This window comes from Mytilus galloprovincialis, chromosome 9 (genome assembly GCF_965363235.1).
Source record: "Mytilus galloprovincialis chromosome 9, xbMytGall1.hap1.1, whole genome shotgun sequence".
NCBI classification, from domain to species: domain Eukaryota; kingdom Metazoa; phylum Mollusca; class Bivalvia; order Mytilida; family Mytilidae; genus Mytilus; species Mytilus galloprovincialis.
The window spans coordinates 31,438,689-31,453,919 of NC_134846.1; the positions used below are offsets into that span (position 1 = coordinate 31,438,689).

General features: G+C 30.2%; 1 protein-coding gene across 1 annotated transcript; it reads right to left on the reverse strand.

Annotated features, from left to right (window-relative positions):
* Positions 1-5,265: 5,265 nt before the first annotated feature.
* On the reverse strand, positions 5,266-14,647 carry LOC143046747 (uncharacterized). Its single transcript, XM_076219837.1, has 7 exons — positions 14,511-14,647; positions 12,037-12,767; positions 11,532-11,616; positions 10,797-10,889; positions 8,493-8,555; positions 6,718-7,026; positions 5,266-5,587 (listed from the first exon to the last, which is right to left on the reverse strand). The coding sequence occupies exons 2-7, from the start codon at positions 12,748-12,750 to the stop codon at positions 5,370-5,372; spliced, it is 1,482 nt and encodes a 493-aa protein (XP_076075952.1). The 5' UTR covers positions 12,751-12,767; positions 14,511-14,647; the 3' UTR covers positions 5,266-5,369.
* Positions 14,648-15,231: the final 584 nt, after the last annotated feature.

The window sequence follows — 15,231 nt, forward strand, 5'->3', positions numbered from 1 at the left end:
TCATATTTTTTTTTTTGTATTTGCTGCCTTATTTGAATGAACGAATCTGTGCATTTCTGAGCTTTTAAATTAAGGAACTTATGTAATAGAATCGTGTAGTGCATCAATAGAGAATGGTTATGAATTGTAGTATGTTTCAGAGACTATGGAAGTGGTTGTACTTTTTAAGTATTTTGTGAGTGCAACATTTTTGCATACTTGTGAAGTAACAATTTTATATGTTAAATATGCTTGTATTGGTTTAAAGGAGGGATACTGTAGATCAATTTAATGGGACGTCATTTATCATATATCAATTCACTAGTTTAAACTTTTACTAGAGAAAGACATTTTCCTTGATAGCAGGACAAAACACAATAATGTCATATAAATCCGGCTTTGTACTAGTCTGGCACGTTGACCAAGATTTCAATCGTGTTAGTTCACAGAGTATTAGTCTGTTGTCTGCTCGGGCGTATTGCTTATCCGCTATTTTTTCAAAGTCCCAATACTACGTTTCCGGAAATTTAAAGTATACGTTTCCGCAATTTGTATTTCTTACTTTTCCGGAAATTTACCTGGTAAATTATAAATATTTGAATAAATATTATATAAATTATTTATTTTATTTACTATTTTCATAGATGGCACATTTAAATCCTGCCCGAAATTATTCTACCTACATTATTAGATACATGGATGTAAAAATTGCAACTACATTCCCCTTGTTTTTGCGTAACTTCCACTTAAATCCCAGGAATGTTACATCAAAATGTGGGATCTGCTAACTATTGATGAGTGCACTACCCGAAGATAAACTCTCCAGCCCGAGGAAGTTCATATTGAATTTGAACGTGCATTGCATACCCCTGTTACGAAAACATTTCATGCTGCTACAATCAGTTGTTGCAGATTGTATTTAGGACAAAGTTGGTGGCGAAAAAGTCAGTCATTAGGGCGTACTTTCCAATTGACAAGATTGAATCTATTACTTTGCTGAATTATTAGCCGTTGCTCCATCTGACGATAAATCCATGAAGTTTGCCGATTATATATTGGAATTTTATATAGATGGCAATTCGTGATTTCCACCAACCATGTGGACTTTGTACGACTTGTTGGGTACAAATATTCTGCCAGAACTGAGTTTGAACTCATATCAAGATAAATATGATTAGTGCTGACTTTTGAACATACGTTTCCATACATTTCAATGATGAATTTTACTTGCATGTTATGATGACCTTTAACTTAATAAATTTACATTATTAGGTCAATGTCAGGAAAATATAAACTTTTTTGTATGAGGCTGAGAAACTTGGGAAGGGCGAGGTTCTACCGAGTCCTTCCCCAGTTTTGCGCCGAGTACCAAAATATATAGGTGTTTTCCCACAGTTTGTTTTTATAATATCAGCTATTATATCTATCGGATGAATCAACTGATTTATCATTCAATGCAATAATCATATTATTATGATCTTATTGACACTTTTTTTTCTCCTAAGGTTTTCAGAACTCTTTAATGTAAATATTTCGTGTATCTTATTTATGTATACAGTGTAATATTTTTTCTTGCAAACATTTTGTTTAAAAATGCTATGCAAAGGCAAGAATACATACATTTATATTAATAAAAATGAAATAAAATATTTTGTTTAAAGTAAATAGGTTATATAAAAAAGTCTATTATATACATGATATATGTCTTAAAGTTGAATTAAGCAATTCCATATAATATTGACAGGTTGCACTCAGACGTTATGCATCCATTTTAAAAAGAAATTAAAATGATGAGTTCATTCTGTTTTGTGTTAACATTGTCATATCAAACGTCATCTGTTTCTTATCAATTCTTCATACTGCTAAACTAATGGATATTGTAAAATAACATGACCTTGCTTCTCACTGACATAGTTTAATCTTTACATCTGATTTTTCTGTTGTATAATACCCGATATACACAAACAATATTAGTAACCTTGCCATGTTTTAAATAAGATAATAGATCGCTTGTGCACAACATAAATTGCATTAAAACAATGATGATTCCCATGTTGTGAACAAATTATATATATATATATATATTACTTTGGCTTATCGTAGTTGTGAATTTAGTCATTAATTAAATTTCGTCAAAATCAAGACATAGAAACATGCAATAGTGTACATGTATGTGATTATTATAGATCATGTGTATAATTATAGCTATTTCCAATTTTAAAAGACACAGAAAGAAATGTACTTTTTGATAAAAAAATCTCCCTCTAATGAAACTAATGTATTTTTAAAAGACGTCAGCTGACACACTTGTTTTCAACAATGATGCTGACACAATTATTTTTAATAAGAAGAATTATTCATTGTTTAAGGAACGATAACAATTTTAACAAACATATTGCATATAAGACGACACGAGTTGTTTTTCTTGTACAACATTCTGAACCAGATAATTTATAAATATGACGTAGAGAAGGCGACGATTGTCGGATGATTGTAATCAAAAGATGATTATAAAAATAGCATTTTAAGATGACAAATTTACAGAACTTGTTAGCAGTGCCCAAAAAATTGTTTTCCGGACGTGTCAAATTTAATTTTTCAATGCATAATTATGAAACAAAACTATGGGCTTGCATAATATAACTAGAAATATAATTGTATCTCATAATTTTATGGATTTTCATAATACAGTCGAAATTAGCCAAATCCATAATATTATGGTGTTCGCTTAGTGCCCCGACTGATATTGAATGTGTACAAACCAGACACAACCGATTCCTCTAGTACTGCCGATGATTTTTTATTTTTTGAAAGTAGATTAAAACGCTATCCATCAATAATTTAATTTTGGATGTAACGCGACTTCTAATTGGCTGACGTTGTTTTCTTAACTTTGTCATGTAACCGTGACGTCATCAACGTTTTTTCATGATTTACTATGGTTCAAAATGGAATTTCTAATTTAATAAATTATAAGAAATGACTGTAATATTGTTTCTGTCTATTCAAAATAACATAAAAAATATGTTGCACAATTTTAAATAACCCGCGTATCAGTGTGCATCAAATTTTTTATGTTATTTCTTCAGAAATACTATTACAGTCATTTAAGAAATAATTCATGGGGGCTAAACTAAAATCACAATATATTCAAGCCCCCATGAATTATTTCGATTCTAATCTGATAAAAACGGCAATTTCTTTTGAATCGAAGCGCTCAAGGTGGAGGCAAAAATTTGCCGTTCCCATAAATAAACGCACTATTAAATTGGTGTAAAAGAACGGAGCAAACTGAATCATTGACATGCCTAAACTATTTCAATGAAGTATTTATATGTCTTATATTAAAAAAAAACGTATACCACATTTTAGCATCGTGTGTTTACGTTTCCTTGTTTTGATGATTTTCGGTTTCATTGCTTATATTCTTACGTCATCCTTCTATGACGTCGGGAACCTCATTCATATAAAAAAACATACATAACGTGGGAGTACCATCGGAACAGCCCTGGCAATATATATATTTTACCACGGGTGTGTACTCAAAGCGTTTGAAGTACGTCATGTTAGAATCCTTAATTAACATGATTAAATTGATAAACTGATATACATTTATGTATTTATATCAACATTATAACAACAAGGGCCATTACAACAAGAGAAAAACTTATTCTCGGAATTTAGACCCGTAAGATCTACAACGAAATGATTTGATAGTGACTTTTCCATTTTTCTCCGTATGTAGTATATGACCATTTCATGTATGTCTTACATCGACCGCCTTCAATATCAAGTTTTAGGTATATTTGCTATCACATTTGTCATTCGTTTTCTTTTGTTTATATTTGCAGCATACTATATATTAATACGTGACCTTCATTAAATGTTTGCTACATATGTTTTGCATTTTGTAATATTTGAAACATGTGAGAAATAATTACAGATAATTACATGCTTTGCTCGTAGATGAAAAAACATATTTTGTACACAATTATAAATCCCAGCTACAACTTGTTCACCGCTTTTATTCTTATTCGCATAGTTATTTGATTTGTATAATTCTTAAACGTATATCAAAACTACAATGCGTCTGAAATAAAGTTAACAATGCAACTCGATCTTGTATAACCAGGCTCAAGCTAACAGCCACTCGCTAGCAGCCACTACGCTAGCAACCACTAAGCTAGCAGCCAGTTTTCGGATTTGTCTATGAACCCCAAAAATGCATAAGATTCAAACGTACTCAAAATGTTCTATTCGTTAACATTTCGTGCTTTTGCATTTGAATATTACAAAACTGAAATATTCTGAGTGAATTTAGTCTCAAAAACATATTTTTTTTAGTAAATTGTCTTGAAATAGGACTCTACCATGAATTTTTGTAGAAAGAGCAAGCTTTAATCAGTGGTTTGGGAGGGTTTCTGAATTTTCTGCGGATTTATTTTATTGTGCTATTATAGAAAAACAATTCTCCTGATCTCTTGTATTTTGCTATGATATATTGTCACATTTTCTTCATGAAAACTTAAAGTTACTACACAATTTTTATTAATTGGCTTAAAGAGATGAAATTTGGAGGGAAATAGAGGTAGAAATAGACCAAATGGAACCTCACAATGAAAATAAAGTGGTATTTATCATCATAGAGTCATCGTTTGTATCATATTCAACTGTATGAGACGAATGTTTGATCATTTATTGGTCCACATAATATTATATCATGCTGCGGCTTGATTTACATTTTTCGAAGAAATTTTAATCGATTCGCTGTAGATGTCGCGTTACATTTAAGTATCTTTAAATCAAATTCTGGAATTGATTATGACAAAACTTAACAACAATACTTAAAATCAACAGTATTATAAAGACAAAAAAATCACATTCAGTTTATTACAAAAAAGTCTTCTTAAAAAGATGTAATACCACCAAATCAAATTACGTTACATTCAGTTGCATACGTACAATAGTCGATTTTTTTTCTTTCTTAAATTTAACAGTTGTAGGAAATTAATCCTTATGTCTTTGCAGTAAACATAAATCGTGGGTGTTTCAAAGCACCATATTTTTTTCTGTTTTGTGTTTCTATAAAATATATGAAGTTTTGATTATAGTATTGAACAGGATAACACTTTACTCATTTCAAGCATTTCTTTATTTGAAACAAAGATAAATTCTGCACAATTTTTTGAAAAGTACACATTAACCAAAGATTAACGGGGGAAAATCAATGACGGTATTCAACATCAAAAGTTTATAAAGTCCTTATATTTTGTTAACAAACGAACTTTCACGAATTGAATCATTGAACTTAATCGTTTCAAACCATCAGACTTTAACGTATATCGTTGCACTTTAGCATAACCATCGCTTGCTAGTTTACCCATTGGTCTTTAGAACCCAACATATCTACAGCTACATTTACACGTGTAGAAAAACAAAAATTGCTTATACATTGAAATCAAATACTTGCCAGATAATTCCTCCTTCAGACTTGCTATAATCTCATCTTTTTGTCGATAGTTCTGACAATCAAAGCTTGTGTTGTCGGCAATGTATGTGGTTTTGTCTTTCTTATTTATTTCTATGTTCGATGGTTTCTCTTCTGTCTCTTATTAGAAAGTATATTTTAGATATATATATATATATATAGAATAATATAAACCCAGTTAGTTTGATAGTTTCAAATAATTCAATAATAAACGGATGAACACATCAAAAGATGTTTACAAGTATAACAGTATTCATTAAACAGGAAACACAATAATTTATCTTGAAATTTTACCCAGTTATTCATATTCAATTGTACCGGTTATTTATAAATTTGGCTGTATTTTACTATATAAAACGGTTGATTTGCAGGTTTTTCAGTGATAGTTGTCTCATTCGCAATCATACCACATCTCCTTATTTTTATAAATGCAGATATTCATATATGAAAACAAATTTATAAGACAAATTAACGAACATATCGGGAAGTTGAACATCCAGAAAGGTAATATGGCATTCATGTCTTATTGATGTACGGCCAAAAGTCCTTTTGTAAATATTTCATTAAAAGACATATTGACAAATGCTGCATTAAAGACCTGTTAGTGACCTTCTGCTGTTTTCTGTTCTATGGTCGGGTTGTTGTCTCTTTGACACATTCCTCATTTCCATTCTCAATTTTAAAGTATTGTTTGTATGCAATCAAACAAACCACTTCATCATCGTCATGTATATACATTTTAAGATAATTGTTTTAACTACATCGCTATATAAACACGGGCATTTTCAGAAACCAGTAATAGATATAATCAAGTGTGCTTATAAGAAAATACGAATATGATATTCGTTCGTACGATTTATGCAATCAATCCCTTTATTCAAATATGGGTTCTTTGTCTTCTGTGTATTTATATGACTTCAATATATCCCTTTGAATGTGTTTATCTAATTTTATTAGAGATGTTTACTCTTGACTGATACTTACAGTATAATCTTTTAGAAATAATTTTAGCTTCAAACCATTGATTTTGTTCAGTATGGCTCGAAAACGTCACAATTTACAATGAATAGTTTTGAAACTTTTTTTTTTTTGAAACACACACAATTAAGATATATTGGCATACGTTTTTTGTTCTTAGGAAACTTAATATCTTTATGCAAATTCGTGAATGTATGCATTGTTTTTCATTTGCATGCTTTGTACATAATGAACCTAAATGAAAATAATGAACTAAAGAACATTATTATTACCTTCTTTTTCAAATTCACCCAGCTCTATAATCAAAGCTACTTTAATAACAGTAGGTACATCGGCATGTATCCTACAAACTTCAACAAACTTTTCCAAAAATAAATGTACTGAAGCTCGAAACTCTTCTTGATTATCTAAAACATTTTGCTGGACTAATGTTTGTATAACTAAAGATCCTTCAAAAACATTCTCTATTTCGAACCATTGTCGTAACCGTGCTGAACGTTTCTTTAAAGTGTCTATTATGTCTGGTAAATTCCATGTGCTAGGTGTTAATAGTTTCCATTCGACTCGACGTTTCTTCACATCTGCAGTATATACATAGATAAGGTTAATTTATAGTTCCGTTTCAAAAATGTTTTAAACATTTCAAAAGAATATTTAACCGGTTACCATAAATGCCTAAAATTGGGTTTTGAATATCTGTGAAATTTACTACATAAGTCTGAATCACATACATAAGAGTGATTTTTTTTTGTATTTGTTAACTAAAAGAACCTGGTAGGTACATGTAAATGCAATGTATTCTATACAAGGACGGATTTAAATGAAAGCAGACCATGATCTAACATGTGTGTTTAATGGTATGGGAATGAACAATTCATCCTTAAAAGTTACAAAGTTGAAGATTGCATGTAACTATATCACTTGTTCTAAAGTCGCAACAAAATTTGTTCTTGTCAAACTTTTACTCTTCATTTTAAGTTTCCAATCGACTGAAATTGTGGCATGTTTATTGCGTAGACACTTACGATTTGATGTGGGATTATGCAATTTAACCAAATGTATACCTTGCGATTGCAAGTATACAACAAAATATATTGTAATTGAATGTTTGGACTGTGCTGATAACCGGGAAAAAAAATGTGATGTTTTATTTTTTTATCAATATAAATATGCTGAAATCATTGTTTCCTTCCTAATGAAAATAAGAATATATACCAAAATAAGAATAGGTTGTATTAGTTTAAAATGATTTTAAGTTTTTATCATGTAACATGTTTATTATATAGTTATCAAAGGTATCACGATTATAATTTAGTACGCCAGACGCGCGTTTCGTCTACATAGGTCTCATCAGTGACGCTCAAATCAAAATATGTATAAAGGCAAACAAGTACAAAGTTGAAGAACATTTAGGATCCAAAATTCCAAAACATTGTGCCAAATACGGCTAAGATAATCTATGCCTGGGTAAGAAAATCCTTAGTTTTTCGAAAAAAAATCAAAGTTTTGTACACAAGAAATTTATAAAAATGACCACATTATTTATATTCATATTTATGTAGCATTTCTATTTTAAATACGTATTTTGCTTTTAACTAAATTGAAAGACTCTTTATTGTTTTGTTTTTTTTAAATAAAAACGTCTTGTTATAATATTTGAAATGGCTCTCGCCGCAATAAAACCTTTTGTGGTGATGCGGCAGAAAACAATCACCAATCAATCAAACAATCAATGGAGAGAGTTTTATGATTCCATGGTATAAGAATCTGTAAAAGAGTGATGATTACTCTATCGTAAAACCTATTTTCATGTTTGTCTATGAGTGTCTATTTAATCTAAGACTTTTTACATAAAGGTAACATAGGTACACTAGTACGTATTTTTGAGATGTGCACTTTTATAAGGATATTATTTCATATGTAAGCAGTCTTAAATTGGTTATACCCAGAATGTAGTATTCATTTATACAATTCCAACGTTTGCTCTCCAAATTGAAAGGATTATCCTCTGATATCCTCTTATGTGAATATTAATAACAAAACTTACTTATGTTTCCTTCTTCGGTTTCTTCTACGTTGGCACCGCAGGCTGTAGCATTCTTTTGGGGAACTGACCAAGATAATAAAGATAATCAATATTTATAGGCGAGTAGCAGTTTAAAAAGACGCTTAGTTAAAGAATTTAAACGCACCCAACAGAGCATACAGCTGTATTATACTTCATGTGACAGCTTATTATCTTATACTGGTTAGCCTGGTCAATATTTCGTACGGTGAAAGTTTATTTTAATGAAGGTAAAAGATAAAACAAATATTATTCTTAGATAGTGTAATACACAACCAAATGACCTTTTCTGATGTTGTTTTGGTTTAAAAATTCATATGTACCTTGTACAACAAAATATCATAATTCACAACCAAATTATATTAAACTGTAAATTGCCCAATATTTACATGAAATTGTATTTCCGATTTGACTCCCAAAAATATATATAAAATTGCACTAAAGGAAAGTATTTTCTGTATTAATATGTATGTTTCAAAATGTTAATACATTAATCGCTTATAGGTGAAGGGATTTTTGGCATGATTTGAAACTGCGAAATATATCACAAGGGTCTGGAATCAGCCTTCGAATGAAGTTTTGCAAATGCCTTAACACTTTCATCTGCAATATAGGTCGTTTTGCTTAAGACAATACATCGACTTTTGTCAATATCAGGAGAATCATATGATAAATTAATAATGAATAACTACAAAATCAAATCGGATCGATAAAGCTCGTAAGTCTTGACAGACACCTTATTACGATGAAAGATATCTCGAATACACAATTCTTAAGGTTGGGGTTTGCACCCACGACCAATTGTCTCGTCTTGTGGCAGGGACGTTTACCCACAGAAATAGGGAGTTATCATTGTGACAGATTGAACACCTTTCGCCGATTATTACCAATCGTAAGTCGTGTTTTGAGCATTGTTGTTACTCTGGCCATCTTTTTGGTTTAGGTTATGGTTTTTAAGTGTTTCATTGATTTGATAGTGTATTCTATCTTTTTTCTTTCTTCGTCCTACTGTCTCCTTCCTTCTTGGAACAAAGAAACATATATAATCATCGTGTTCAAACTGAAGTCAATGAAATCACAACTGAACTTTGAATTCAGGTATGACTAAGATTTATGATGTATGTGTATGTTAAGCTGAAATGTAGAAAATATCTTGTATTTCTCTTCAATCTTTCGTACAAAATTATAATCCTGGTACCTTTGATAACTATTTCCATTTGTATGTCAATCCATGTGTTTAAATTGAAAAAAAAAATCTTTATAATAAGAAATAATTATTAAATGCCTTAAAAACATGAGAATAAAAAAACATGACTAATTCTTACACATTTTTCATGTCTTTCAATTGTCTAAATATTTCAGCGGAATATTAACTTCATTATATCATTTGAAATTTTTCCAATTGTCGAAAATCGCGTGAAATATGATCTCTCTAAAATCACTTTGTTTTTTTTTTCAAATGCCCTAAATAAGAATGTTTTGCGCAAAATCTAATTTAAAATCATAGCCAAATAAATTCGTCTATTGATAAATATGAGCCCTACAGTTGTCTTTCATCGATTAATGCATCCATTAATTTATCATCATCATAGTTGACAAATTAAGACATATGGTATTCAAAATTAAGGGTTATTTCATTTACATGTATCATTGCTATTTTGTTATTCGATTTGAAATACAAATGGTGTGAATATCAAATAGTATGTCATTACAAGTCTCAAATATATAAGAAGCACTTGCCACAGTTTCCCAAAATGATAATGCAATTAAGCATTGTTTTATTCCTGCTTTGTGAACTCTTAAGTCTAATATATAACTTAATTAATAGAAACTGATATCTATGGCGTTAGGGGCATACACTACAGTTACAGACGAGGTAATGACTTTGCTAACATAACCATTATGTTGCTTAACGTAAAACTATGACATTTCTTCAAAATATAAACTTTTTGAGCGATTTAGTAATGATAACCAATCCGATTATATTTACCTTTAAAAACAAATTAGGTATGCCTATCAAAAGGATAGAAATATCCAAAAAACTGAAATTTAAAGAAATATCAAAAAAGTCCACCCCATTTATCTCTTAATTTTATCACGGGAATGTGTAATGTTTTTGCTTATGTGAAATGACCAGGTGAAAAATAGCTTGTACGCAAACTTTCGTAAACAAATCAACGAGAGATAGGTCCTGCTTGTATGGTATTTCATGAAGTGTCTTGAAATGGTTTTGATAAATGCATTCCCGATATCATACAATAAATAGTTTTCTAAATCACAATATACCTGGTGAGTCAAACGTCTTCTCAATAGCATATGGTGCCACGGCATCTTGCTTTACTTCAAATATAAGATTCCGGATTTCAATTTTCATCTCCTCTTTTTAATAAGAAAATGAAAAAAAAACCAGTTGTGGAAACGTTTTCTGACACAACAATTATCATAAGTCATAACTTAATTTTAATTTAGTTCAATACATTAACAATTCCAGTTTACCTATATCGTATGCATATTTGAACAAATCATGTATCTTTAGTGAAGATAGATCAAACATATTGAAAAATCAAAATCGAAACACTAATCAGTGAAGTGCTGATTCAACCGAAAAGAAAAACAATGCTGAAAATGATTACGGCTTTACATGAAGAGGAAATTTTTCGGATATGTTCCTTATGTCGTAACCATAATCCTGTTCCCTTTTCAAGAATATGACCTACCGAATTATACTATATTCCGGGTTTGTAATAACATTAGAAACACGCCAAGATCTGCTTACCCGTCCGGAGCACCGGAAATCACCCCCATATTTTGGTGGAGTTTATGTTACATTTTGTGTACTTATTCTTTAGTTTTCTATGTTGTGTCTTGTATACTATTATTTGTCTGTGCATCTTTTTCTGTTTTAGCCATGACGTTGTCCGAATTATATTTCAATTTATGAGTTTTAATATCCCTCTTGTATCTTTCGCCCCTCTTCTACATTACAAAATTTAGAAATATATATCATTCAGTTTAAAATACCTTTATATTTGGCGAGTTGTTCGCTGATTTCATCCCTAATAATCACTGCATTTGTTCTCTGGTCTTCAATGAAAGTTTGAAGTTTCTACAATTTTTGTATAATTGAGATGGTACATTTGTAATAAGTCCATTCAAGATATGACAAAAATTCATGTTTTTTTAAATAGTTGATGACAATAGTTATCAAAGGTACCAGGATTATAATTTAGTACGCCAGACGTGCGTTTCGTCTACATAAGATGTGGGTGTGTCAATTTGTTAGGCTTACAAACGTTATATTAGCTTTTACTGTTTATTTTCAGATTTTAACTATATATAACAAACTGATTTAACAAAATGTTTCAACAGATTACAACAGCATATATTTTTCCTCTAAAGTCAACTTTTTTTTAAACTTTCAGAGTATAATAGCATGCATTTTATTGAGTGAAATTGTACAACAAATGTTTTGTCAATCCTCGAGGCCGATGTGTATTAAATAATTATAATATGTATTACACCCTACCTTCTTTATAATGTCATCAATATTGTTCTCGATGATTCCTTTGATACCTTCTACCGATAAATCATTTCTTTTGAATTCATCTATATTCTTTTGGTTAACTTTAGCAAAATATTTTCCCAATGAACTACCTATTTCTAAGAGAGCTTGCTCAGTCTCAGCAAACCTGGTGTCAAACTCAGACTTCGAAATACGTGGGCTAGGGACATGTGCCAAAAAGTTTCTCGTATCTTTGATAGCTTCAATACATCTGGGATTTCCGTGTATAGCTATATTATGTTTTAGATAGCATGATTGAATAATTGCATACATAAGAGTTATATCCATACAGTCAACATCATTAGATCTTTTTGCGATGATTCTGCACAAACATTGTTTGGTAATCTCATTAATACGCCTTCCTGTTTGATAATGATCTATTTCAGTTAGAGTGCCAATTTCAAACAATAACATAAACTGTAGTTTGGTTAAACATCCTTTTTGAGATGCCATACCAGGACCATTTTGAGAACATTCACAGCATTCAACTTTAGGATAGCATTCGTGATACAAATTATGTTTATTTTTATCTAAGAACATGTAAAATTCCAAATGTTCTTTTGCATTTAAAATATTTTGCTCAAAATACGTATGTAAAACATCCATACCAATTCCAAGGATAAAGGTGATAAGTTTCATGTAGTATCCACATTCTTTGTCAGATAGAACTGCCTCCATTGTCAGTTAAATGTTATCTAAATATGTGAGAAACAGTTTTTAAGAAAAAAAGTAATGATTAGATCAGTATAAGTTTCACATTGTTCAATAAGTTTCAAAACATCTTCTTTTCTGCCCATGTATTTTTTATTCATGCTGGTAAAAAAAACGTATGTAAGGCATAATTCGTCGCTGTTATACAAAAACCTCGTATCTAAGGTTTTGATTATTTTACACCAGGCAGTAAAAACTGAAATCTTTTTATCGATTATTTAGAATTAAATGTGTATGTTCCACTGTATGCGAAAATATCTGATCTTCTAACCAATAAATTACCAAGACGAGCAAAAATGTCTGCACCTATATTGTATTTTAAAAGCTTTTCATATTATTTCTAAGCTTTATTAGCTTTGAGAACCTAAAATTGATTCAGTAAACTGTAGCTGTTATGATGCCAGCTGCCGTGCCGTGTGTTTTTCTTTTGAGATACGATATTTTCGAACAACAAAATGTCTCACCAATCCGACTACACTTTTTCGTCACATGTCAGAATTCAGGTTAATGATTGGTTAGAAGATCAGATATTTTCGCATACAGTGGAACATACATATTTAATTCTAAATAATCAATAAAAAGATTTCCACAAAAAATTGAGATACGAGGTTTTTGCATAACAGCGACGATATGCATTCATAAGGGTGTAATTGGAAATAGAAAACAACTTAATTTTAACGTTAGTATCTTTAAAATGGTTTCTAAAATAATCAAGGAAAAAGTTCAACAATATTTTTTTTCTTTGTGGAAGATGTCATAAAAATTGTTAATTGTTGGTATCATGGTTAGTCTTATGCATGTTATATGTAACGTAATATTCGTGTCTATGTATGTTGGGTTTTGCTTTTGTAGCATTTCAACGTTTCTGTTGTTTCGGGGTTTAATTACCTCTGATAGTTGATGTGTTTCATTCCGTTGTGGCTTGTAACCCGGATTTGTTCCAACTGAATCGTTTTTTGACTATTGAACCTCGTTGTAAAACTAAAGCCTTTATTAAACATTTAATGAGATCAATAACCCCTTCCTAATACTTATATATCTTCTCTAACAAGATATCATTCTGTTAATTGTGTTTGATTTCTTCAAACATGTACAATTCAAGAAATTTGAAGAAAAATAATTGTTTATATTCGTGAATTTAACAAATGTGCAAAATAAAAATACAATATTTTGATAAGAAAACCTGATTCAACTGGCTGAATTTTTATGCATGATATTATTCTTAATCAACAAGAATATATTTTTAACAGTGAATTAGAAGTATTTTCAGTCGAACCTAAAGTAAAGTGCCAACGTTAAACATGAAAATATTTGTTTTTCTTTCTTATTTGTGGATGCGGAATCGTGATGTAACCTAATTTTGTTTGGTACTGTACTGTCGATTTAAAAAACCAGGGCGTCAAATGTATAATTAGAGTCCAAAGATATTTTAGGACATTTAAATGCCGACCTTAAGTAAGGTATGTCACGGTCTCCTTGACACTAGAAATAATAGTCGTTAGTTTATCACCATTATTTACGTCCTTTTTTATCGAAAACAATTTCTTATTACCTTCAATCTAAAAAAAAAGTTTTATATGTTATACACGCTATTTTCATAAAGATTTAAAAACAAAACCAATAAGCATATCATTCTTAGCATTACAAATCGTGATCAAATATGTTTATTTATTCAATGGATACTTGTTTGTTAGTAACGATGTAAACATTGTTAATTAAAGTCTTACCTAATTTTGTTCGAATGCTATATTACGCATGTATAACACAAATGTCCATCTTTATTGATATCATAATTTGATTTACTCAAAATATAAAAACCGTCTTTGTTTATACGATCATTTGATTAGACAAGACCATGACTATGAATTCTCATTGTACTCAGATATATCGGTAAATACAATTTTCAGATTTATCAATAAAACGTGACTATCAATTTCGTAAAATATGTACAAAACTAAAGACCTGAGGGTGAGACATAGATATACAGCAAGGTATTTGCTTTGAATACTTATGCTTTTAACTTTCTAAAATACAATTAGATCTTATTTAAACATCCATTAGTATATAAAAAAAATATACTTACGTAATGATCGGCATCTTACTTAATTTAATCTACTTTCACTTTTGTATCATCCTATATAACACACGTATTTTTGTGGGCTCGTGTTACGAATGATAAGTTTTAAGTGAAGGGTATTTTGGGCCTTTGTCTTTTTTTGGTCGTTTCTCTGGGTTTTTTCAAATAGGTTTGTCATATTTCATATCAGTTTCGAGTGTATCCTTGAAACATTCGTGTAATTACTTTTAAACACAAAATTAATAATTATTCAACTAAAATATGCACCAAACTTTGTGAAGACGCGAAATGTTTTTGAATTATTCAAAGTTGAATTGTCTCATGCTGAACAAGTTGCTGTAAATGTCAGAGTTATTGAAGATAAACTCGCA